Here is a 26524-nt window from a genome sequence, read left to right as displayed (position 1 = left end):
CTACTAACTTGGAAATAAAATAAAATCAGAAAACAAATTAATAATATATTTTTGCCCTCCATAATTACGTGAATGTATTTTAATTCACTTGATAGCTCCCGGCTACAGAAATCCGTTTGTTTTCACATGACGTGGGAGCTGTACACGGAGAGAAGCAGCGAAATCACTTAACGTAAACACGGGTCACGTGGGGGTTAACCCCCTCCCCACTACAACCCAGACAACTCTGTGCAAGCATGAATCTGGCAGCTAGGGCGCGGCAGAAAAATGTTTCTTGTTTGCATCTGGCTGCTTGCTGCTACTACCCGGCTACAGAAATCCGTTTGTTTTCACATGACGTGGGAGCTGTACACGGAGAGAAGCAGCGAAATCACTTAATGTAAACACGGGTCACGTGGGGGTTAACCCCCTCCCCACTACAACCCAGACAACTCTGTGCAAGCATGAATCTGGCAGCTAGGGCGCGGCAGAAAAATGTTTCTTGTTTGCATCTGGCTGCTTGCTGCTACTACCAATACAGCTAACAGCTGTGATCTCTCTCAAAGGCTTTTGATTGTGTAAACCATGAAATTCTGCTAGACAAGCTCAAGTATTGTGGCATGAGTGGGACAGTGCACAAATGGTTTAATTCGTACCTAACTGGAAGAGTGCAGAAAGTTGAAATAAGTAATTCCCATAATATGCAAAGATCAGCACATTCCTCAAACTGGGGAACTATCAAGAATGGGGTTCCACAAGGGTCAGTCTTGGGTCCTTTGTTGTTCTTAAAATATATTAATGACTTGCCATTCTATATTCATGAAGAGGCAAAGTTAGTTCTCTTTGCTGATGATACAAGTATAGTAATCACACCTGACAAACAAGACTTAACTGATGAAATTGTCAAAACTGTCTTTCAGAAAATTACTAAGTGGTTCCTTGTAAACGGACTCTCACTGAATTTTGATAAGACACAGTACATACAGTTCCGTACAGTGAATGGTATGACGCCATTAATAAATATAGACCTTAATCAGAAGCATATAGCTAAGGTAGAATATTCCAAATTTTTAGGTGTGTCCATTGATGAGAGATTAAATTGGAAGAAACACATTGATGATCTGCTGAAATGTTTGAGTTCAGCTACTTATGCAATAAGGGTCATTGCAAATTTTGGTGATAAACATTTTAGTAAATTAGCTTACTATGCCTATTTTCACTCGTTGCTTTCATATGGCATCATATTTTGGGGTAATTCATCACTGAGGAATAAAGTATTTATTGCACAAAAGCATGTAATCAGAATAATAGCTGGAGTCCACCCAAGATCATCCTGCAGGCATTTATTTAAGGATCTAGGGATATTCACAATAGCTTCTCAGTATATATACTCTCTTATGAAATTTGTTATTAACAACCAAACCCAATTCAAAAGTAATAGCAGTGTGCATAACTACAATACTAGGAGAAAGGATGATCTTCACTATTCAAGATTAAATCTAACTTTGGCACAGAAAGGGGTGAATTATACTGGCACTAAAGTCTTTGGTCACTTACCAAATAGTATCAAAAGTCTGACAGATAACCAACAAGTATTTAAGAAGAAATTAAAAGAATTTCTGAATGACAACTCCTTCTACTCCATAGAGGAATTTTTAGATATAAATTTAAGGATGTTCTTATATACCTAAAAACAAAGATGATGTGACATACCAAATGAAAGTGCTGGCAGGTCGACAGACACACAAACGAACACAAACATACACACAAAATTCAAGCTTTCGCAACAAACTGTTGCCTCATCAGGAAAGAGGGAAGGAGAGGGAAAGACGAAAGGATGTGGGTTTTAAGGGAGAGGGTAAGGAGTCATTCCAGTCCCGGGAGCGGAAAGACTTACCTTAGGGGGAAAAAAGGACGGGTATACACTCGCACACACACACATATCCATCCACACATATACAGACACAAGCAGACATATTTAAAGACAAGAGTTTGGGCAGAGATGTCAGTCGAGGCAGAAGTGCAGAGGCAAAGATGTTGTTGAATGACAGGTGAGGTATGAGTGGCGGCAACTTGAAATTAGCGGAGATTGAGGCCTGGTGGATAACGGGAAGAGAGGATATATTGAAGAGCAAGTTCCCATCTCCGGAGTTCGGAAAGGTTGGTGTTAGTAGGAAGTATCCAGATAACCCGGATGGTGTAACACTGCGCCAAGATGTGCTAGTCGTGCACCAAGGCATGTTTAGCCACAGGGTGATCCTCATTACCAACAAACACTGTCTGCCTGTGTCCATTCATGCGAATGGACAGTTTGTTGCTGTCTCCGTCCTTTAACGTGATTTAGCGGCAACACAACCACCTAACCTTTTTGCACATCGCTGTCTACCAACCCAAGTTCACCACAGGATCAACTTAACCAACACTTTTTCGCCTTTTTAAACCAGCAACAAACTGTCCATTCGCATGAATGGACACAGGCAGACAGTGTTTGTTGGTAATGAGGTTCACCCTGTGGCTAAACATGCCTTGGTGCACGACCAGCACATCTTGGCGCAGTGTTACACCGTCCGGGTTATCTGGATACTTCCTACTAATACCAACCTATCCAAACTCCGGAGATGGGAACTTGCTCTTCAATATATCCTCTCTTCCCGTTATCCACCAGGCCTCAATCTCCGCTAATTTCAAGTTGCCGCCACTCATACCTCACCTGTCATTCAACAACATCTTTGCCTCTGCACTTCTGCCTCGACTGACATCTCTGCCCAAACTCTTGTCTTTAAATATGTCTGCTTGTGTCTGTATATGTGTGGATGGATATGTGTGTGTGTGCGAGTGTATACCCGTCCTTTTTTCCCCCTAAGGTAAGTCTTTCCGCTCCCGGGACTGGAATGACTCCTTACCCTCTCCCTTAAAACCCACATCCTTTCGTCTTTCCCTCTCCTTCCCTCTTTCCTGATGAGGCAACAGTTTGTTGCGAAAGCTTGAATTTTGTGTGTATGTTTGTGTTCGTTTGTGTGTCTGTCGACCTGCCAGCACTTTCATTTGGTAAGTCACATCATCTTTGTTTTTAGGTATATTTTTCCTTCGTGGAATGTTTCCTTCTATTATAACCATAAGTATGTTCTTAAATTAACTTAATTATGTCATGTATTGGAAAATTTGACTCGTTCCACATCATTACGAAATATCGTATTCATGATCCATGGAACTAGTATTAATCTAATCTAATCTAATCTAATCTAGCCAAACTTCAAGTAGCGGGAGAAGGTACTGCTTATACGCGAGTCAACTGCGCTTGCGCAACAGACCGCTGGCAATTGGTCAAACGAACCTAACGTGAACAGTTGTGACGTTTTGCATGCACGGTGTTTTGTTGTTGTAAATGTCACATTTCCTTTGCCACTAAAGCTTTATTTTTTCCCCTCTCGTTTATATTTTATTGCTGCAGTATCATTCTCCAGTAGCAGGATACAATAACATTCTTTGCTAGAGAATCAATTCTGCAGTCAAAATTGCAAAAAACAATGAAAAATTCCCGGAATTCCGAAAAATTCCCGGATTTTTCCCGGTTTTCTCCCGGATGAAAAAATTTCCAGTTTTTTCCCTGACTTCCCAGTTGCCCCGGGTCGTATACACCCTGTATATGTAAAACACCAAATGAATTCACAACTTATGTAACGGCTAATCAAATACGCACTGCTGCATATTCTATTTTCAAAATTTTATAATACTTAACTTATTCATGAAATAAGACCCATGTAAACTTGTTTCTATTTGAATGATTCCAAGTAAATAGAAGTAAATGGATAATTAATCAGTTTCAACAAATGAAGTAACTATATTGGAATCTGACAGGAAAAAACAACAAAAAAGTCATTTTTTTATCAATTTAGCAAATAATGAGAATTTGAGCAATTCAGATTTTATTTCAAGAGAACTGAGTGCTTAACAGCAGCTTCCATACCTTTAAATTAATTAACTGACAAGTATATAAAATGTTGTACACTCTTTTGAATATATGGACACTGAGTACTATTGGAACCACGGGACTGACAAAAGTACCTGGGAAACAGACTCACAGCCTGGGCCACTGGAAACTGGGGGTCGGTCTCAAAACAAAAGTGTGGTTTCCAAAACTCAGCAATATAGTGAATGATTAAATTTGTGAAGTGTATTTTGTTATTTATTGCCCAATGTTCCAAATTCTGAAAATTAATTTCTTTGTTCTACAAAAATTATATATATATATCACCTGCCGCCCTACCTAAAACCACTTTCCTCATTACCTTAGCCAGCTTCATCCTGACCCACAACTTCTTCACTTTTGAAGGCCAGACATACCAACAATTAAAGGGAACAGCCATGGGTACCAGGATGGCCCCCTCGTACGCCAACCTATTCATGGGTCGCTTAGAGGAAGCCTTCTTGGTTACCCAGGCCTGCCAACCCAAAGTTTGGTACAGATTTATTGATGACATTTTCATGATCTGGACTCACAGTGAAGAAGAACTCCAGAATTTCCTCTCCAACCTCAACTCCTTTGGTTCCATCAGATTCACCTGGTCCTACTCTAAATCCCATGCCACTTTCCTTGACGTTGACCTCCACCTGTCCAATGGCCAGCTTCACACGTCCGTCCACATCAAACCCACCAACAAGCAACAGTACCTCCATTATGACAGCTGCCACCCATTCCACATCAAACGGTCCCTTCCCTACAGCCTAGGTCTTCGTGGCAAACGAATCTGCTCCAGTCCGGAATCCTTGAATCATTACACCAACAACCTGAAAACAGCTTTTGCATCCCGTAACTACCCTCCCGACCTGGTACAGAAGCAAATAACCAGAGCCACTTCCTCATCTCCTCAAACCCGGAACCTTCCACAGAAGAACCCCAAAAGTGCCCCACTTGTGACAGGATACTTTCCGGGACTGGATCAGATTCTGAATGTGACTCTCCAGCAGGGATATGACTTCCTCAAATCCTGCCCTGAAATGAGATCCATCCTTCATGAAATCCTCCCCACTCCACCAAGAGTGTCTTTCCGCCGTCCACCTAACCTTCGTAACCTCTTAGTTCATCCCCATGAAATCCCCAAACCACCTTCCCTACCCTCTGGCTCCTACCCCTGTAACCGCCCCCGGTGTAAAACCTGTCCCATGCACCCTCCCACCACCACCTATTCCAGTCCTGTAACCCGGAAGGTGTACACGATCAAAGGCAGAGCCACGTGTGAAAGCACCCACGTGATTTACCAACTGACCTGCCTACACTGTGAAGCGTTCTATGTGGGAATGACCAGCAACAAACTGTCCATTCGCATGAATGGACACAGGCAGACAGTGTTTGTTGGTAATGAGGATCACCCTGTGGCTAAACATGCCTTGGTGCACGGCCAGCACATCTTGGCACAGTGTTACACTGTCCGGGTTATCTGGATACTTCCCACTAACACCAACCTGTCTGAACTCCGGAGATGGGAACTTGCCCTTCAGCATATCCTCTCTTCTCGCTATCCGCCAGGCCTCAATCTCCGCTAATTTCTAATTTCAATCTGCCGCCGCTCATACCTCACCTGTCTTTCAACATCATCTTTGCCTCTGTACTTCCGTCCCGACTGACATCTCTGCCCAAACTCTTTGCCTTTACAAATGTCTGCTTGTGTCTGTGTATATGCGGATGGATATGTGTGTGTGTGTGTGTGTGTGTGTGCGCGAGTGTATACCTGTCCTTTTTTCCCCCTAAGGTAAGTCTTTCCGCTCCCGGGATTGGAATGACTCCTTACCCTCTCCCTTAAAACCCATATCCTTATGTCTTTCCTTCTCCTTCCCTCTTTCCTGACGAGGCAACCATTGGTTGCGAAAGCTAGATTTTTGTGTGTATGTTTGTGTTTGTCTGCTTGTGTCTGTATATGTGTGGATGGATATGTGTGTGTGTGTGCGAGTGTATACCCGTCCTTTTTTCCCCATAAGGTAAGTCTTTCCGCTCCCGGGACTGGAATGACTCCTTACCCTCTCCCTTAAAACCCACATCCTTTCGTCTTTCCCTCTCCTTCCCTCTTTCCTGATGAGGCAACAGTTTGTTGCGAAAGCTTGAATTTTGTGTGTATGTTCGTTTGTGTGTCTGTCGACCTGCCAGCACTTTAATTTGGTAAGTCACATCATCTTTGTTTTTAGGTATATATATACCTAAAAACAAAGATGATGTGACTTACCAAATGAAAGTGCTGGCAGGTCAACAGACACACAAACGAACACAAACATACACACAAAATTCAAGCTTTCACAACAAACTGTTGCCTCATCAGGAAAGAGGGAAGGAGAGGGAAAGACGAAAGGATGTGGGTTTTAAGGGAGAGGGTAAGGAGTCATTCCAGTCCCGGGAGCGGAAAGACTTACGTTAGGGGGAAAAAAGGACGGGTATACACTCGCACACACACACATATCCATCCACACATATACAGACACAAGCAGACATATTTAAATATGACAACAAGTCAAATCAAGTCAAACAGGAGTGATATCTAGCATTCCCCAAGAAAGTATTATATGTGCTCCGCTAAAGGATTTAGGAGACAATATGAGCAGCCTTCTTAGAGTGTTTGCACATGATGCTGTCATTTACTGTCTCATAAAGTCAACAGATGATCAAAATCAGCTGCAAAATGATTTAGATATGGTATCTGTGTAGGAACAATTAAATGTAAATGATGAATTAGGTATTACAATTACAAATAACTTAAACTGGAACATTCACTTAGATATTGTTGAGGGGAAAGCTAACTAAAGACTGTGTGATTTACTGGCAGAACACTTAGAAGATGCAACAGGTCTACTAAAGAGACTGCCTGCAATACACTTGTCCGTCCTCCCCTGAAGTGTTGCTGCACAGTACGGGATTTGCATCCTATAAGATTCACAGAAACATCAAAAAAGTTCAACAAAGAGCAGCTCATTTTATATTATCGCGACATAGGGGAGAGAGCATCCCAGATATGATAAATGAGCTGAGGCGGCAATCATAAAAAAAAAGGCATTTTTCATTGTGGCAGGATCTTTTCACAAAATTCCAATCACCAACTTTCTCCTCTGAGAGCATGAATATTTTGAAACAATTGTTGTAGTACAATAAGAGAAACCAGAGCTCACATGGAAAGATTGATGTGTTAGTTTTTCCCACATGCTGTTTGAGAGTGGAACAGTTGACAAATAGCTTGAAGACGGTTCGATGAACCCCCTGCCAGGTACTTCACTGTGAATTGCAGAGTAGTCACAGAGATGTACATGTAGACTTTCTCAAAGATTAAGAAAAGGACACTAACAGTAAGGAGATACAACCATTAGTTAATGTTACCAGCAAATTAATTATGTACAAGCAATAAATATCCATCTAACAGTTCTTATTAACATATTTCAGGTACACGTTTCATATTAAAAGTGCTTAACAGTTGTGATGATGAAAGAGGAGAAACAAGATTTCTCTCAGATGAAATAGAAGTATGCAAGATACGAAACCACACTAAGAAAACTAGAGGCATGTGAGTGACAGAGGACAAGCCATTACATGAGTGTAGTGTCTGGTGAATTTGACACAAAGGATGGAGATGATAGATTGAACTCTACAAAAAGACAACAGGAAAGCTGTAATTTTTTTCCCCAGTTCTGGAAAATGCTTAGTAAATTTAAACCCGCATGTAACATCATTTCATCTAGTGAGTGTCATAAGCCTACCTCACAAGCCCTATTCCTCAAAAACTGCACATCCACTTTTTTAGATGACATGCACATTGTGTGTCCTTTAAGAATGAATTGACTGGTAACCCTTTCATCACTAAACTCTACCACAAACTGGAAGAAACTAAGATAAAAAATTAATATCACTGAATAGTACTGAAAAAGCTGGAAATTATTTTGTCTGTTTAACTTTTTACCCTAAATCACCAAATAGTCTTCCTGGAATGATTATTAAAAAATAGTCTTGATCGCAAATTTCTTTTAACTGCAGCAGTCAGTCAGTTCAGTGTCGTGGATCGGCGCAGCCTGCTCTATGGAAGTCCACCTGCCAGTCTGGAATCTGAAGATGATCCTTAAGGATTGAAACCAATCACTCTGATTAAAAGAAATTTGCGATCAAGACTGTTTTTTTAATTATCATATTAATATAAGATCGCTGATAATGTTTTCAAAAATTTTAAGTCTTTCTGGTACTGGCAAGTTGAATAATGATAAAGAGATACTAAAATTTCTTGCAATTCCAATCAAAACAATATCCTTTCTTGTCACTGTACATGTTAAAAGAAAATATTATTTTAAAATAAGAATAAATTATATTTTTAGAGGTCTTCAACATGCCTTCCACATCTTAATCAGTGTTGCCCTGACTTGATGCATTTTGTCTATCCTCCACTACTGGCAGCAACTAACGCACTTCTCTAATTCAGTCACACCATCAAAATAAAAAGAGAAAATTAAAAGGAGTTAAGCCTGCCAACTATGACAAATGAGCCAATGGCCACTTTAGTATTCCTGTCAGCAGATGTCAAGAGGGGTGCAGGTGAGCCAGCACGGGTATCATAGCACAATAGTGCAGAACACTGGCACCGAGGGTGACTGCGAGTTGTTATGTGGGCAGAGCCACTGACCGCCGACAGCAAAATGCCTGGCTCAGTAGTTCTTAGGCAGACACCAGCTACCTCAGACCTAGCCTTTGCCTTGCACTGTGATATGTTTTACGTGTAGTTAGTTACTCCGTTGCTCATGCTAGTTGTGTTGTGTTTGCTGCGTGTTCATCTCTGCACAGTGTTCGGACTCTCTGCTACTCCATAGAGTGACTCGCACATCGAGTTTTGTTGCCTCTTCCCATGTTCAGCTCCCCAAACCTGTAGTCGATCCACCATCAGCTGCTACAGTAATATTTTGTGCCAATAGTTGGGAGCCAATTTATTGAACTAACTAATCACAATGACTTTGTTGCAGCTACCTCTGGTTTTGCTGACATAGAATTTTAGATTAATTGCTGCCCACCGGTAATGTTTTTGAATGCAGTGTGACTGTTGTTGCTAAGTTCCAGTACTGGATGACAGTTGACAGTCTGCAGTCAGCAGGCAGAACTGTGTTGCATGAGCCTCACAGTCAGGCTGCAGAATATGTATGGGCCAGCAATGTTCAATTAATGTTGTTCATATGTTTTGGCCTATAATTACTCACATCTCACATTTAAGAGTTTCAGTGTGGAATGATAGCAGTCGCATAGTGGCATGCAGAATATTAATTAAATGTGAACATTTCAAAGTATTTGCTGTGACATATCTTCGACTATAAATAGTACTGTTCATGACCTCATAACAATAACTGTTCTTCACAGCAACCATCACTATCCACTTCCTCAATCATTGGATCAAAATCAGTCCCTTAATGAACGGAGTTGAGAGTGGCAACAGTGTCATCATAATAAGAGCATGCCATTGCTGTCCTGCTAAAGGTTCTTACTGTATACCTGGTACACCCTGCATTACGGGAATGGTTTTGCACCCTACCTACTCCTTTTATCTATCAACTGTAACAAAAAGCAAATTTGGTTTACATCCAGATAAATAGTTTTTGAGAATTTTTCACTTTAAATGTCTTACCTTTTGGTGCATGAAAAAGCAGCCACTCAGAAGAAAGACCGTAATGCAGAACATGGGCCAAAGTCAAGGTCTTCCCACTGCCTGCACGGCCAACTGAAAGTTATGCTAAGCAAAATAAAAGTAAAAGTTTGAAGACAGCATATGACTGTTGTTTAGGCAGTGATGGCAAAGTGTTCTTGAAACTGATGTCACCACTTTCCTCAGTTTATTGAAAAGTCATCACTATTTAACTGGCAGCAAATGCAAGCTGTATTATCCACTTCCCACAATATTTATGAATAAATACGAAAAACTGGAAACTGTATTCTTCAGTTATTACCACCTGTTGAACCAACAGCCTTCTTGAATATACTGGTTATCGTCAGATTACTGAAGTTAAGTGATGTTGGTCATGGTCAGTACTTAGACGGGTTACTGCCTGGGTACTCTGTCAGATATTTCACTTCTGCCTTTACAAAAAGAGGAAGAGTCGTGGTGGCATAAATTTCCCAATAAACAGACTTTGTATCAATATCATGGATTACATTTCAAATTTCTCCATAGTGTCTCATGAAGAGAGGGCATGTGACACTGTTTAACATGATCCATCCATCGGATGGGGACATCACACTCAGCAACCGCCTTGATGCTGTTTGAGAGGAATAGGATATTAAATTCTTTTTATATTACCATCATCCGCTCCTGTGTAAAGCACTTTAATCAACAAGTAACCAAGGGAATCCCTTTAAGAGCTAAACAGATCATGTATAAAACCTATCTCTTGCCAACCAAAATGTACAGTCTGGAGATCTGCGTCATAAATAAGAGAGAAAAAGAGTAAAATATAGGCATGTTAAATGAAGTTCCTTAGGTCAGTTCTAAAAAAAGCAGGAGGGACAAAGTCAGGAACCAATATGTAAGGTGAGATCTGCAGGTGACATTGACCATGAAGTAAAGAATGGAGTGCTGCAAGGTAGCTGAGGTTAGGTTATGCACCTAACTCGAACTCTGCATCAGTATTTGGAGATGGAGGTACCAGGAAAAAGACCGATTGGGCAGCCTCGGAAAAGATGGGCAGACCAGGTTAATGAAGATCTCAAGAGAGGAATAATGTTGGATGCAGTGGCGAGAGAAAGGCTATACCAGAACAGAAATCAATGGAGACATATCATTTACAAAGTTTCCACTTGGCTCGCAGGAGGGAAATCCTGACAATGATGCAGATGATGATGATGATGACTGAACTCCTAAGACCTCCAAGTGTGACTGATTGAACTTTTGCGAGTAACAGTAATAGTATTATTGGTAAATGTGGATAACTGTTTAATAAACAATGGAAAATCCAGGATAGAATGTAATAATATTATGAGAAGGAAAGTTGCTGCTCACCATGTAATGGAGATGCTGAGTTGCAGATAGGCACAACAAAAGGCTTTCAGAATTAAAGCTTTCGGCCACTGGCCTTCGTCAACAACAGACGCTATTGTCTATTGTTAACAAAGGCCAATGGCCAAAAGCTTTAATTGTGAGAGTCTTTTTGTTGTGGCTATCTGCGACTGAGCATCTCTGCTAGGTAGTGAGTAGCAACTTTCTTTCTCATAATATTGTAACTGTGTAACAGTTTTTATATGTAGCTTTCTAAAATGAGTTGCTCGTGGTGCAAACTTTAAGTTAGATAGTGCATGATATGTTGCCTAATGCTCTCCTTGCTACATACAGGTTTATTTATTGTATCAGTAATTCAAGAACTTACAATCTTTGTAGAGCTTTATCACCAGAGTACGTAATTATTCTTTGGCTATTTCACTTGCAATAAAAATACTTCAAAGTAATATTCAATATAGTGCATTCACCATCATTATTTAGTCCTTAGGATAAACATTCCAAGGTCATCATCTCATTCATTTTTTAACCATATAAGTTTACAATTGATTGGCTATCAAGAGTCATAATTTTATATTCTGTATGCCACATACATCTTGTGTTAACTGGGCCAAAAGGCAACAGTGTTCAGTCAAACCCCCAGAGAGCACAAGTCACATAATTAACAGGTTGCATGCTTGTCGATCCATAGGGGGACTGTTAGGTTCACTCTATCGTAGTTATCAAAAATTCAAGTCACACACCCCGCAGGTACCATTGTGACTGGGTTTGGCTCATACATGATTGTGCTCATTAGTCATTATTTATGTATTTTTGGGATCTGGCATCCCAATATTTATTTGTGTCATCTGCAGTAGATAATTTATTTGAGGCTCTCAGCTAAGTTTGTGTAGTAGGATAATATTAGGCATTTTTGCACTCTTGTGTGTCTCCACCTCAGCTCAGTTAGGCCACATGTTTGTGCTGCAGTTACGACAGGACAAGATGTGTGCCGCCACATGTTTACAGCAATATTATAGGACCACTATGATTGTGACATAGTCATTCTCACTGCCTGATGAATCGTGAACACACTCTACCATGGGTGACATCACTGAACACACGTAATCGTCCGTGCTGTGTCCACACTTTGCCACACATACAGACATGTTCACGTGCTGTCAGGTGTCCTTGCCACACCTCCTTGCTCCGCTGACTACGAGTCATCATGTTGCTGTTTGCCACCACTGACTGCAGACATTGCATTGCACAAAGATGTAAAAAGATAAGTACAACAGCAGCATTTTCTGTACCGAGATTTGAATTGCCAGCCATAGCAAATGAAATTCAGAAATCTGTGAGTGAGTGTGAGTCACATGTGGGAAGTGATGGCAGCAGTCCTCATATGCAACAGAATGAAATTTGAGCTAGTTTGGGAACTGGAACCAAAGCTTAGCAGTAAAACTGAAAGTAGTATGGACTCAAAATTTCTGTAGTTGGGAAATAAAAACTGTACTGCAAGTAATAAGACTGATCAGCTCAAGAATAAATTTGTAGAGGTAGAAAATAACCTTGAAAATAATGTCAGAATGGCTGAAGAAGTTTTTAATCAAGTAGATGTGTTGCAAAAGATATTATCTGATAAAATTGAAGCCATGAAAAGCAATCTTCTGGAGCAAATCCCATTACAGGAACAAAGATGCAAATTATTTGAAAAACAAGCAGAGGCAGACATAAATTCCATCAATGTAGGAATTTCAGGTTGTCATAAGGGGATCCTTGATGATAAAGAGGAATAGAAGGGGAAATGAATGTGCTGAGCGGAAACAATACTGTAGTGGTGGGGAATGGAAAGTCGTAGGTGGGATATCCTTTGGGGCAAAGATTTCAATCAAAAACCATTTCATGGAGAGATTAAATACCATGTTGTCAATATTTTTGGCAGTATGCAAGGGTATCTTTCTGGCAGGGTTGAGTCATATGGCAAAACTGTGTTAAGAGGCAGTTCGAAGGGGGAGCTCAAACATGGGCTAACCAAAATGCTACTAAATTCTCTAATCTTAAAACCTTTGAACCTCTGTTCTTGAATAAATACTAGGGCCCGGCAAAACAATTTTTTGAATGGACCTAGTTACAGGAGTGGAAAAGAGAGTATGAGAGTTCTGGTTTAGAGAACTGTATAAATTAAATTAGTGGGATAGGCCACTAGGTGTGTTAACATAAATTTTGGCACTAAGGAGGTTACCAGACAATCTGCAATGGGATCTGATTTATAGTGCAACAGATTCAATGGAAGAATTTCTAAATTTTGTGGAGCACATGGACAAGGCTTTGTGTTATAGACCTAGATATATGGAACAGAGGGAGAATGGAAGGTATCATAAAAATGGAACCAGTAAAACACAAAGTACTCACAATAAGAGGTGGAGAGAGGATACAAATGGTCAGAATAATCAGGGTTGAGACTGGAGAAGCAGGGCGCAAATGGATAACACAAATTTTGGAAGGAGATGGTACAATTTTGATCAGAGGAGTCCCGGGGAGAGTATGAGAATAGAGGAATTGCCAGATGCAAAAATGGACAGTGTAGATAGTCAAAAAATTAGCTGATGCCTCACAAAAGGCCCACTGGGGGGCTGGTAATTATAATGTAAACAGGGCCAGACAAGGACATGATGGGATAATGAATAAAATTAAGAAGGAAAACAGAGAAATTGGGATGTGTCAAATGGACACTGTCTTAGGTAACAAAACTTTATGGAGACAAAAGGTAAAAAGGACAAAATGGTACAATTCTAATACCAGTAACTAACAGTGTGACTTAAGCATTTATAAGATGTTTAAGAGAGAAGAGAAATCAGAGGCAGATGATAAAGGCAATATTGGTTTGTATGCAGCAAAATTCATTGAAATATCATGAGACAGATAAAGTAGTTTCATTAAAAGGAGCAACAGAAGTGAATATGGAACCACGGGGCAATGTTCTCAGTAATCATGGGCGTGAGAAAGAATAAAGAGTACAGGTAATGTCTCTAGTGAATAGTATGGAGAATTATGCAGAAAGTGAGGATATGATTAATCATTGTGATTTAAAGGGTAATATGAGTGCTTTCTTTGATAATACAGCAAATGCTTATTGATAACGTTGTTGTGCCTATGTTTACAGGTGATAATGAATTAAATGTGGAAATGGAAATGTGTAATGATATGGAAAATTTGCTATGGAATGCCGGAGAATAAAATCAAACCCTATGTATTCTTAAATAGTGAGCATGAAAGTCTGAATGATGTCAACTGTAACAAACAATCGAAAGCCCAAGTTGGTATATAAACAATGAAGGAAGGGTACAATGCTACTCACCATAAAAACGACATGTTGAGTGGTCACAGCCTTCACCAGAAAAGAGAAGCATATGTGCATTCACACAACCAAGCACATTTCTCTCTCTCTCTCTCTCTCTCTCTCTCTCTCTCTCTCTCTCTCTCACACACACACACACACACACACACACACACACGTGCACGCGCACCTGCCATCTAATTGCTGCTTCTGCTGGACACAACATCACTACATTCTGGCTGCAGCTGGGGCAGAGAGCTGTCATATATGCATGATGTGTGCTTGCTTGTGTGAATGTGTGTGTGTGTGTGTGTGTGTGTGTGTGTGTGTGTGTTGTTTCCTATTCTGAAGAGGGCTATGGCCAAAAGCTAAATGTCTTTTTGTTGTGCCTCTCTACAACTCAATGTGTCGTCTTTACAGTGAGTATCAATCTTTCTTTTCAAACAGTGTTGACTTTCCAACCCCAACTTTCCTATTTTCTTACTCATTCTCTCCCAGGGGCATGGTCTTATTGTAACACTGCCTGAATGGGCAGGTTACTGAGGCAACATCAGCAGAAATTGTGGCAAAACTGCAGGTGGAAAACAGAAGTGAGGTCATCGGTTCCTACGCTTACACACTACAAGGGGGGAGGGGGGGCACACAAACTGTGGCAAGGCACCTCAGGTCACACGGCTACGCCATACGGCATGGAAAACAACAGATGCTATTACTTGTTAAACCTGGTATTAAAATGTAGAAACATATCACAACAATTGAAACTAAGACTATAAAAAACACTACTGGTACAAGATGAAATCATTCAACCAGAATGATACCCCTCCAGTGTGTTTGTATCTACAATGCAGCTACATGTGTCACTGAGACACGCGAGCCATGGCACCTCAGCGACGTCCATGGATCAGCAGTCAACAGAACATATATTCTTACCCTATTTCATTACATGCCAGATAATGAAGGATACAAAGCACATATCTGATAGCCGGCTTTGAGTAATCAGCAGATCTGAGATACTCAAAAACCTCCAAAGCAGGTCTTCGCACCATCACACAAGTTTCTGCAAAAGTCTTCACTTGCTTCTTAAATATTGTAGGTAATCCTCCAAAAGTAAATAGCTGTTTTTGCACCTCAGGAGATACTGTGTAATACTTGGCTTCCTGTGATATAGTGTGATGAACCTGCAAAAAAAAAAAAAGATACGTTCTTTATGAAAAGTATGGTCTAAACTTGTTTTGCTTATAGTGAACGGTTGTTTATAAAGTAATTTATTTGTTTAGGATAATATCTGCAATTTTTACGCAAAACATTTAAAACATTTTATGTAGCTGAAACACAAAAGAACTGTTAAAAATAGGAACTGAGTTGTTTTGGTTACACTTATACAAAAATGCAATATGTATTTTGTTTTGTGTTTCTATTTTCTATTGCCTGAAATATATCTAGGTTATACATATGGTTCGTCTCTGGCTTAACATATTTAATATTATGAGAAGGAAAGTTGTTATTCACCATATAGCACAGATAGGCACAATAAAAAGACACTCACAATTATAGCTTTCGGCCATTAAGGCCTTCGTCAACAGACACATGCATGCACGCAACTGCGCGTATGCGCGCACACACACACACACACACACACACACACACACACACACACACGCGCATGCACGCACGCACGACTACAGTCTCAGTCAACTGAAACCAAATTGCCTATCTGCGACTGTTGGGTTGGGTTGAGTTGTTTGGGGAAGGAGGCCAGACAGCGAGGTCATTGGTCTCATCGGATTAGGGAAGGAAGTCGGTCATGCCCTTTCAAAGGAACCATCCCAGCATTTGCCTGGAGCGATTTAGAGAAATCACGGAAACCTAAATCAGGATGGCCAGACACGGGATTGAACTGTCATCCTCCCGAATGTTGAGTCCAGTGTTCTAGCCACTGTTTGTGACTCAGTTCCTCAACTATATGGTGAGTAGCAACTTTCCTTCTCATAATATTGTTACATTCCATCCAGGATTTTCCATTGTTTAATATATTTAATAACTGATAATGGGAATATTCTGAAAAGGGATTGGCATCAACTATGTTAAAAAGTGATTAACGTATTTCTGGAATGCATGTATGGAACTACTTTTCCATAAACAAGCTTACTAGTCTCCTACCACTCTAGTTTTCTCTCAGTTAAGTTTTCCTCATTCTTTGTTCTATCCTTAATGGACTAAGGCAACGCAAAACTGTGACAGAAAATGAATGATTAAAATCTTTAGTTCTGTTACCTGATGTTACACTGAAGCACCAAAGAAACTGGTTTAGGCATGCATATTCAAATACAGAGATATGTAAACAGGCAGAATGCAGCACTGCGATCAGCAACACCCGTATTAGACAACAAGTGTCTGGCAAAGACACATCTCTCTATGGTACTTATTACTACCAATGCTCTTTTCTAAATGAACACTTCACGCCAGAGCAACACATGTGAAGTGATACTTCAGACTACTACTATTTGCACCACTTTCTGTTCTATTCAGAAATGGGGCTAAAACAATGGCTATTTGTTTACATTCATGTGTGTCATAATTCCCTGGCCATATCATGACAAAGTGAAATATATGAAGAAATATATTACAGCCTACACTGAACAATCATTCATCAAACCTAAGCGACTGACTCTTAAAAGAAGTAGCTTTCTTTTAATTCATCTATAATTCCCCTTGTCATTTCCTTAACACTCATCTATCATTATAGCATGATTAAGGTAAGCAGTATTCAGTGTATCAAAAGATAATTGTGTTTATATCATACTATGCTGGTCTTCTCTTATTCTGCAAAGTCACTTGTGTACGGACATTACCACCGCTGGTGAATCATCAGAGTAACACTCACTCTGGACAGACTGACCTCCTACACATACTGATATATGATAAGCCCTTTCAAACTTCTTGTAGAACAATACCTTTGTTTCTGACTGACACACACTATTCAGGATTATGCCAAGGATCATTCACATACTTGATATATACTTCGTACGGCTGTATCTGCATTAGCAGTCTACAATCGATATTGCTGCTTCTGCACTCTCACTGTCATCAGATCTGCTTGATCCTGTGCTCTTTTAAGCTTTCATTTTTTCTCTCCTAACCACAGTCCAGAATACCACTGTATTTGGCAACCCACAAAAGCTATTCCACAACAAAGGATATAATTTCATCTTTTTAGCTTCCCAATAAAAATTAACACTGACAAGTTAAAGTCCTTATTTCTAGCTACAGAAACTTCTCCTTCAGCAATTCTGCTTTGAACCCCAACTTCATTATGACTATGTTAGACAGTCTCAAACATTAGACAAATGAATGAATCTATCTCATCTAGTAACTAATCTGGTATTAACTTGCAACTTAATCTGTGCCTTATTATGTTTTATTTTAAACATAATTAATTTTGTACTGCAAATTTTTCTCAATATCTCATGAAATAGGTGACAAAATCAAACATAAAAATCAATGGACTATGGCAACGCAAAACTATGACAGAAAATGAATGATTAAAAGCTTTAGTTCTGTCACCTGATGTTACACTGAAGTGCCAAAGAAACTGCTATATTCAAATACAGAGATATGTAAACAGGCAAAATACAGCACTGCGGTCAGCAACACCTATATTAGACAACAAGTGTCTGGCACAGTTGTTAGATTGGTTACTGCTGCTACAATGGCAGGTTATTAAGATTTAAGAAAGTTTGAATGTGTTGTTATAGTTGGTGCATGAGCGATGGGACGCAGCATCTCCAAGGTAGCAATGAAGTGGGGATTTTCCCGTATTACCATTTCATTAGTGTACTGTGAATATTCAGTGTATTCCAGTAAAACATCAATCTCCAACATCGCTTTGGCCAGAAAAAGATCCTGCAAGAATGGCACAAACAATGACTGAAGAGAATCATTCAACTTGATGGATGTGCAACCTTTCCACAAATTGCTACATATTTCATGCTGGGCCATCAACCAGTGTCAGCGTGTGAACCATTCAACGAAACATCGTCAATATTGGCTTTCAGAGCTGAAGGCCCACTCATGTACCCTTGAAAGCTGCACAAAACAAAGCTTTCTGCCTCGCCTGGGCATGTCGACACTGGCATTGGACTGTTGATGACTGGAAACATTGCATTGGACTGTTTATGACTGGAAACATTTTGCCTGGTTGGACGAGTCTCGTTTCAAATTGTATCAAGCAGATCAACGTGCATGGGTATGGAGACAACCTCTTCAATCCATGGGCCTTGCATGTCAGCAGGGGACTGTTCAAGCTGGTAGAGATTCTATAATGGTGTGGGACATGAATAGTTGGAGTGATATCTGTATATGATGCTCACAGGTGACAGCTACATAAGAATCCTGACTGATCACCTGCATCCATTCCTGTCCACTGTGCATCCCAACAGACTTGAGCAATACCAGCAAGACGATGCGATACCCCACACATCCAGAACTGCTACAGAGTGGCTCCAGGAACACTCTTCTGACTTTAAACGCTTGTGCTGGCTATCAAACTCCCCAGACATGAACATTATTAAGCATATCTGGATGCCTTGCAACATGCTGTTCAGAAGACATCTCCACCCCCTCATACTCTTATGGATTTATGGACAGTCTTGCAGGATTCATGATGTCAATTCCTTCCAGCACCACTTCAGACATAGTCGAGTCCATGCCACATCATGTTGTGGTACTTCTGCGCGCTCGTGGGGGCCCTACATGAAATTAGGCAGGAGTACCAGTTTCTTTGGCTCTTCAGTGTAACATACTTAACTATCTGAGCAGACTCCATAGGTCAGAAGCTGTTTTAGTCTCTCACAAAGAATATGTGATAGTTTAGCTGTTAGGCAAAAGAAATAATTCAAATCAACTTAATGTTACCATTCACAACAATCTCTGACATAACAAACTGCTAATTCATTCATCTCAAACAAACCAGTCATCAATGTTACTTTAAACTCTACTACTGTTTTAGTATTAACCCATTACAGAGGCAGACTTTACATCTACTGCACTACACTTAGCATACTTACAGGATCATTTTCAGTAGTACGGAAAGTTTGTGTGCTCTCATTCTTGTTGATGTGTGGTACAGGCTCCGCAGATGCAGCTGACATGAACCGAGATGAAGGGCTTCTTATAGCATTGCGCATAGTATCACAGACCACTGCAAATTAAAATGTTAGTCAAAACTAAGAGAAAACATATAGCTATGCAAAGTAGCATTACACTTCACAACAGTGTAGATGTCTTTGTTGTAAAACATCAAATCTGAGTAATGTGTAACAGACTAAGTGATAAACACACACTCTAGCCAATACTTTTTGCTTCCCTTTCTTTGACTAATGGTCCTGGTGGGGGGGGATATAACTTCTAATTGCCTGTCATGCTCTACCAGCAATAAAAAGTGACAGATACTGCATGATACAATATCAGGGAAATATTCAAACACGTAATACTGGCCCATATTTTTGAGAGTTGAGTTCATTTATCATCAGAGACATGCAATGGTCCGATTTTATGTCTCTATTTAAAGGGTGAAAGGTTCTCTGCATACTTCAAGATAAACAAATGTACAAATAGATGAAAACAATGTCCGTCACCGTAGCTCAGTGGACAGCACGCCTGCTTGTCATGCCGGGGTGCCCAGGTTCGATTCCCGGTTGGGTTGGAGATTCTCTCTACTCAGGAATGGGTGTTTGTGTCATCTTCATCATCCTCATTGACGTGCAAGTTGCCGAAGTGGCGTCACCTCAAAAGACTGGCACCAAGTGATCAGATCTAACCTCCGGAAGGCCCCTGCCACATGACATTTCATTTCATGAAAACAATACATCAGTGTATTATGTATCTGAGGGATTTGGCTCAGGACACAAACAGAGAGCATTGGGAGTGCACAGATTAGACACTTTTTTTAGGTTAAAGAAATCCATCCATAGGTCCAATGTTCAAAGACCTGCTGTACTCAGAGAGAATAATATATCATCCACATCAAGTACAGAGGACACTATTTTGCTCTTGCAAGACACAAAGAGAGGATGTTAATACAGCAATGGATAAGGGCATGGGCATCAATAATGAAGTCCCCGAATTAGTCTCACATATTGATGGTAATAATGAACACATACTACAGTGAACAGAAAGCTGACTCAAATCAGAAGTGAATAACAACAAAGTCATAAGCTAGACATCAAGAGTGGTGCCATATTTATTACATTTCAGTAAAAACAAACAATGGAAACTCTATGTTGGAATATCAAAAGGAAAAGGGCAGATTACTACTCACTGTAAAGCTGACCCACTGAGTTGCAGACAGGCACAACAAACAGACTAACACATTACAGCTTCCGGCCAAAGCTTTCTTCAGCAAAGAAAACACACACACATTCACACAAGACCACTACCACCATCAGCTCTGACTGAATGCAAGTGTCACATCGACAGCAATCTGGAGTGTGGCAGGGAAGGGGGAGGGATAGTGAGGTATGGATTAGGGAAGAGAAGAACACTGTCTGGCAGAGCATGCAGGAACTAAGACTGTCAGGCGCAGTGTCAGGAGCTCAGAATGTGCTGTAAGGATAACTCCCTTCTGCACAGTTCAGAAAAGCTGACGGTGGAGGGACGGATCCAGATGACCCAGGTTGTGAAGCAGCCATTGAAATCAAGCACGATATGTTCAGCTACATGCTATGCCACAGGGTGGTCTACTTTGCTATTGGCTGCAGTGGGTAATGGCCGTTCATCATGGTGGACAGCTGGTTGGTACTCATAACAATATAGAAAGCTCTGCAATTTTTGCAGCAAAGCTGATATACAACATGGCCATTTTCACACGTGGGCTGGCCTTTGATGAGGTATGATAAACCTGTGACAGTGTTGTGTGAGTGGACAGGGCAGGACTTGTACCTGGGTCTTCCACAGGAAAATGATCCCTGTGGCAAGGTGTTGGGATTGGCAGTGGCAATGGATGGACTAGGATGTTGTGAAGGTTGGGTGGGAAACAGACATAACTTTCTGAGGGATGGGAAGGATCTTGAGTAGGATGTCCCTCATTTCTTGGCATGATGATAGATAATCAAAGCCCTGAGGAAGGATGCGGTTCAGCTATTCCAGTCAGTGGAGGGGGGGGGGGGGGGGGGGGGGTGGACGATGAAGGGGGCATTCTTTTGTAATTGGCTCTTGGGGTGGTGGGAGGATTGGGAGTGTGTGGGGAAATGGCACAAGAATCTGTATGTGGCCTAGGTCTAGGGGACAGTGCCTGTTTGTGAAGACTTTGATGAGACCTTCCGCATAACGGAAAAGAGAGTTCTTGTCATTGTAGATATGCCATCCCCCAGTGACATGGGTGTACAGGAGGGATTTTTTGGTGTGGAAGGGATGGCAGCTATGAAAATGTAGGTACATGGGTTTAATGTGGATGGAGCCATCGAAGAGGAGGTGATCAATGTCTAGGAAGGTGGCACACTGAGTTGAGAAGGACCAGGTGAAACAGGTGTGAGGGAAGTTGTTGAGGTTGTTAAGGAATGAGGGTAGGCTGTCATGGCCCTGAGTTCAGATCATGAAGATATCACCAATGAACCTGAACTTTATCAGGGGTTGGGGGTTTGGGGGGCTAGGGCAGTTTCCTCTAGATGGCCCTTAAATAGGTTGGCATAAGATGGTGCCATGCAAGAACCAGTGGCTGTACTGCAGATTTGTTTGTATATCTTCCCTTCAAAGAAGTGGTAGTTATGTATTGGAATGACAAATGAGGTCATGAGTTTGGACTCTGAAAGACAATGGGAAAGGTAGTGTTCAGTTGATGCAAGACCATGGACATGAGTTATGTTAGTGTTTAGGGCCATGGTGTAGGCAGTTACCAACAGGGAAGCAGGAGGTAAAGCGATGAGGATGGGGTAGAGTCAGTGAAGGAAATTGTTAGTATCTTTGATGTGGGAGGCTAGATTACAAGCAATTGGCTGAAGGTCTCCATTGGTCCACCATGGCCAGGAAACATCAGCTGATTAAGTAATTGTCAGTGTCAATAAAATTCACCAATAGTTGTGTACTTTAAGATATTATTTTATTTTATTGTGAAGACTACCAGATTCAGCATTTCTTTATGCCATCTTCTGGCCTCATACACATCTATACAAATAAAGAAACTTGTCATATAGCGCCATAAGTATCTGGATGTCATGAACTCAATCGTTACACTATTGCTTCATTCAAAGACATGACAGCAATCACAACTGAATTCACGATATCCAGAGATATATGGCACTCTATGACAAGTTTGTTTATTAGGATGGATGCGTATGCGGCCTGAAAATGGCACAATGAAACGCTGAAACTGGTAGCCTTCACAATCCTTTTAAATGGGGGCACAATAACCAGCTACAATTGGGTGTCCAGGATTGTTTGTATGTGAATTTTGGGAGTGGGTGTGTGGGGTGTCATAGGGGTGAGGAGGGAAATGGATTCAGGGGACATAGTTCACAAGTGGACAGGTCAAACAATTGGCAGAGTTTATAGGTGGATGAGTCAGACAACTGGCAGAGGCCTTCTTAGCAAGGGACCTAGGGAAGGATGGTGAGGCCAAGCTGCAGGTAAGGAATTCCTGGAAGGTGACCAGAGGGTGCTTAGTTGGGAGGGGTGGAGGATTGTGGTTGGATGGTGGTATGAACTGGGAGAGGCAGTGTTCATTACTGGAATTGGGTTGGCTTTGGTTGGACAGATTGATGGCAAGGAAATGTTTCCATTGTAGGGAGCATGTGAATGAGAGTAGGTCTTTGACAAGTCCTACATGGTTAAATTTAGGTGTAGGGCTAAAGGTGAGGCCTTTGGATAGAACTAAAACTTCTGTGGGGCTGAGGATTTTAGTGGAAAGTTTAACAACAGAGTTCCAAGATTGTTTAGGCTCTGGATTTGGAGTGTTTGTAGGGAGTTTTGGGGGATGTAGCACACTGAACAGGTCCACTAGGCAGGGTCTAGGTGCTATGAGAGGTTGACAAGGAGGAACACTGTGTGTAGGATAGACATTGGATAGCAGTGCCCCAAGGCAGCAGTAGGGTGTAGCGGGCTGGATAACTTATGGAGGTGGTGTCTGGAATGGTCTTCCAGGCGTTGGAGAGCAAGGGATTCAGTTTCAGATATGTTATGTATGTAGTACGGATTACATAATAGCATCATCTTGTGGAGGGAGCAGAGGTGGTTTTGGGATACGTGTGTCACAGAAATATGTTTTTGCAGTACCAGGTTTGTGAGGAAGAGGGACTGGCAAAATCTGGAAATTAAAGGTCATTTTGAAAGGAAGGGTGGGATCCAGACAAAGGAATTTTTATGGTCAGACCTTTGGGGGAGGGGGGGGGGGGTGGATTCCATGGTTTAGGCAGCATTTAAAGAGAAAGGTGTGGGACTGTGTTTTAGCCAGAGAGATGGATACTTTGCTGAACTGGGCAGAAAGATGGAGCACAAAATGATGTAGGAAACGGGCAAATGAAAGTGTTGCATGGTTGTGAGGTGAGCTGGATAACATAAAAGGACACACAAAATACTTACAGGCACACAAAAACACATTTGCAAGGATACACAAGAACATAAAACACACACAAATATGCTAAAACATGAAGACATACAATTTTTCCCCTACAACTCACCTCTCGACACTTCGCCTGGCAGTCTCTAGTCCCTGTCTGTCCCATCAGACAGAGCTCTTCTGTCCTCCCACCCGTACCCTGCTATACCTCCCCCTTCCCTTCCCCACTCAATATTGCTATTCACATGACAGTTCCATTCCAGTTGCAGCTGCCAGTGTCAGTAGTCATGTGTGCAATAGGTGTTCTTGCTTGTGGGAATTGTGTGCACTTTCTTTGCTGAAGAAGGCTTTGGCTGAAAGCTATAATGTATAACAGTCTTTTGGTTATGCCTGTCTGTGTAACTCAACAGGTTATTTTTATCATGAGCAGCAATCTATCCTCTTTCCAATGTTGTTTATATTTCAGTAAAGAACTCTAGAATATTTAGTGACACTATTACAGACTTTGATTGTAAAATAATTTGGCTGAAAGTAAGCATCAAAGGTGTGTCAAATGTGGTAATCAGATCCATCTTCGAGAGGAATTGTAGCTGCAGAATGTTTCAGGGAAACTTGGAAAATGTCAGACGTAGTTTACTGATCATTCTGTGGTAACAGAACAGCACAACAAGCCAGATACACACTGAATAAGTGTCAGGGGCAGTGATTAATGCAATATTACTGACACAATGTCCAAATTTATGCTCAGAAATTTCTTAGAGAATGGACTCAAAAGAATAATGTCTTATATCTTTGGTGATTAACGTACTCAAACTTCCCAATTTAGTTAATGTAGAGAAGGAAATCAGTAATCATACAGACATTACAGCATCAATGAGAAAACAAGAAAGAAGAATGATAACAAAGTTGGGAAACCACATCTGCTGCAAGTGCGACAAAAAACAGATTTCGATATAATAGAGGGAAACGTTCCACGTGGGAAAAATATATTTAAAAAGAAAGATGATGAGACTTACCAAACAAAAGCGCTGGCAGGTCGATAGACACACAGACAATGTCTGTGTGTCTATCGACCTGCCAGCGCTTTTGTTTGGTAAGTCTCATCATCTTTCTTTTTAAATATAAAAAACAGATTTCTGCGTATCTGAGTGGTCAACATCAAACATTTGTATCTGGGACTGAAAAAATGGAGTATCAATTTGTATAATTAAAGAGGAATGCTCAATATACTTTAAACAGGTATGTGGAACAGAAGAGGGCCAAACTGTTGTGTCAGTGGTGCAGGCATTTACCTTGTAGGTTGATGTTGGCAATCCCAAGATGGCAGTAGCCAATGTGAGGATGGTATATGGTAGTCACTGAGAATTAATAAAGCCAATTATGCCAATATATAAGTAATGTCAATACATAAGTTGCATATCTATTTGACTCCTTGCATGTGTCATGTCCTAGCTTGATTTGTATGGAGATATTATCTACATCTACATCTATACTCTGCAAACCATCGTGATGTGCGTGGCAGAGAGTACGTCCCATTGTACCAGTTATTAGGGTTTCTTTCTATTCCTTTCATGTATGGAGCGCAGGAAGAATGATCATTCAAATGCCTCTGTGTGTGCAGTAATTATTCTTATCTCACCCTCACGATCCCTGTGTAAGCGACATGTAGGGGGTTGTAGTATATCCTTAGAGTAATCATTTAAAATCGGTTCTTGAAACTTTGTTAGTAGACTTTCTTGGGAAAGTTTACACTTGTCTTCGAAAGTCTGCCAGTTCAGCTCCTTCAGTATCTCTGTGACACTCTCCCATGGATTAAACAAACCTGTGACCATTCATGCTACCCTTCTCTGTGTACATTCAATATCCCCTGTTAGTCCTATCTGGTATGGGTCCCAGACACGTGAGCAACATTCTAGGATGGATCGAATGAGTGATTGTACACAATCTCTTTTGTGGACTGATAGCACTTCCTCAGTATTCTACCAACAAACCGAAGCCTACCACCTGTTTTACCCAGGAGTGAACCTATGTGATCATTCCATTTCATATCCCCACCAAGTATTACACCCAATAACAGAGATGCTGAATCACGATAGGCGTAACAAAAAGATTCACACAATTATAGCTTTCGGCCATTAAGGCCTTTGTCAGCAATAGACACACATAGTCATACAATGCTACTTTTTTTCGTTTTGTGAAGTGCATAATTTTACATTTCTGAACATTTAGAGCAAGTTGCCAATCTCTGCACCATGTTCAAATCGTATAAAGATCTGACTGAATATTTATGCAGCTTGTTTCAGATAGTACTTCATTATAGTTATCATTACAGATAACTGCATCATCTGGAAAAAACCTGATTTTATTATCAATATTGTCTGCAAGGTCATTAATATTCAACATGAATAGCAAGGATCCAGCACACTTCCCTGTGGCATACTGAAAGTTACTTCTACATCGAACATTGACTCTTCATCCCAGATAACATGCTGTGTTCACCCTACCAAAAAGTTCTCACTCCAGTCACAAATTTCATTAATACCCCATATGACTGTACTTTTGACAATAAGTGTAGGTGTAGTACTGAGTCAAATGCTTTTCGGAAATCAAGAAACACTGTATCTACCTGGTTGCCTTGATCTAAAGCTTTCAGTATGTCATGTGAGAAAAGTGAGAGTTGGA

The 26524-nt window shown here is 40.8% G+C and overlaps 1 protein-coding gene across 1 annotated transcript in view; it reads right to left on the bottom strand.

The window, feature by feature from the left end:
- LOC126088504 (28S ribosomal protein S29, mitochondrial) overlaps positions 1-26524 on the bottom strand; it is a 92642-nt gene that overhangs the window by 33841 nt on the left and 32277 nt on the right. The window contains exons 2-4 of the mRNA XM_049906647.1: positions 19359-19492; positions 15257-15470; positions 9612-9704 (exon numbers count right to left, since the gene is read on the bottom strand). Of these exons, the coding sequence (XP_049762604.1) occupies positions 9612-9704; positions 15257-15470; positions 19359-19492 (441 nt within the window). The remainder of the gene's footprint in view (positions 1-9611; positions 9705-15256; positions 15471-19358; positions 19493-26524) is intronic.

The sequence above is a fragment of the Schistocerca cancellata genome, chromosome 6 (assembly GCF_023864275.1).
Source record: "Schistocerca cancellata isolate TAMUIC-IGC-003103 chromosome 6, iqSchCanc2.1, whole genome shotgun sequence".
Lineage (NCBI taxonomy): Eukaryota > Metazoa > Arthropoda > Insecta > Orthoptera > Acrididae > Schistocerca > Schistocerca cancellata.
This window is presented reverse-complemented; position numbering and strand designations above follow the sequence as displayed.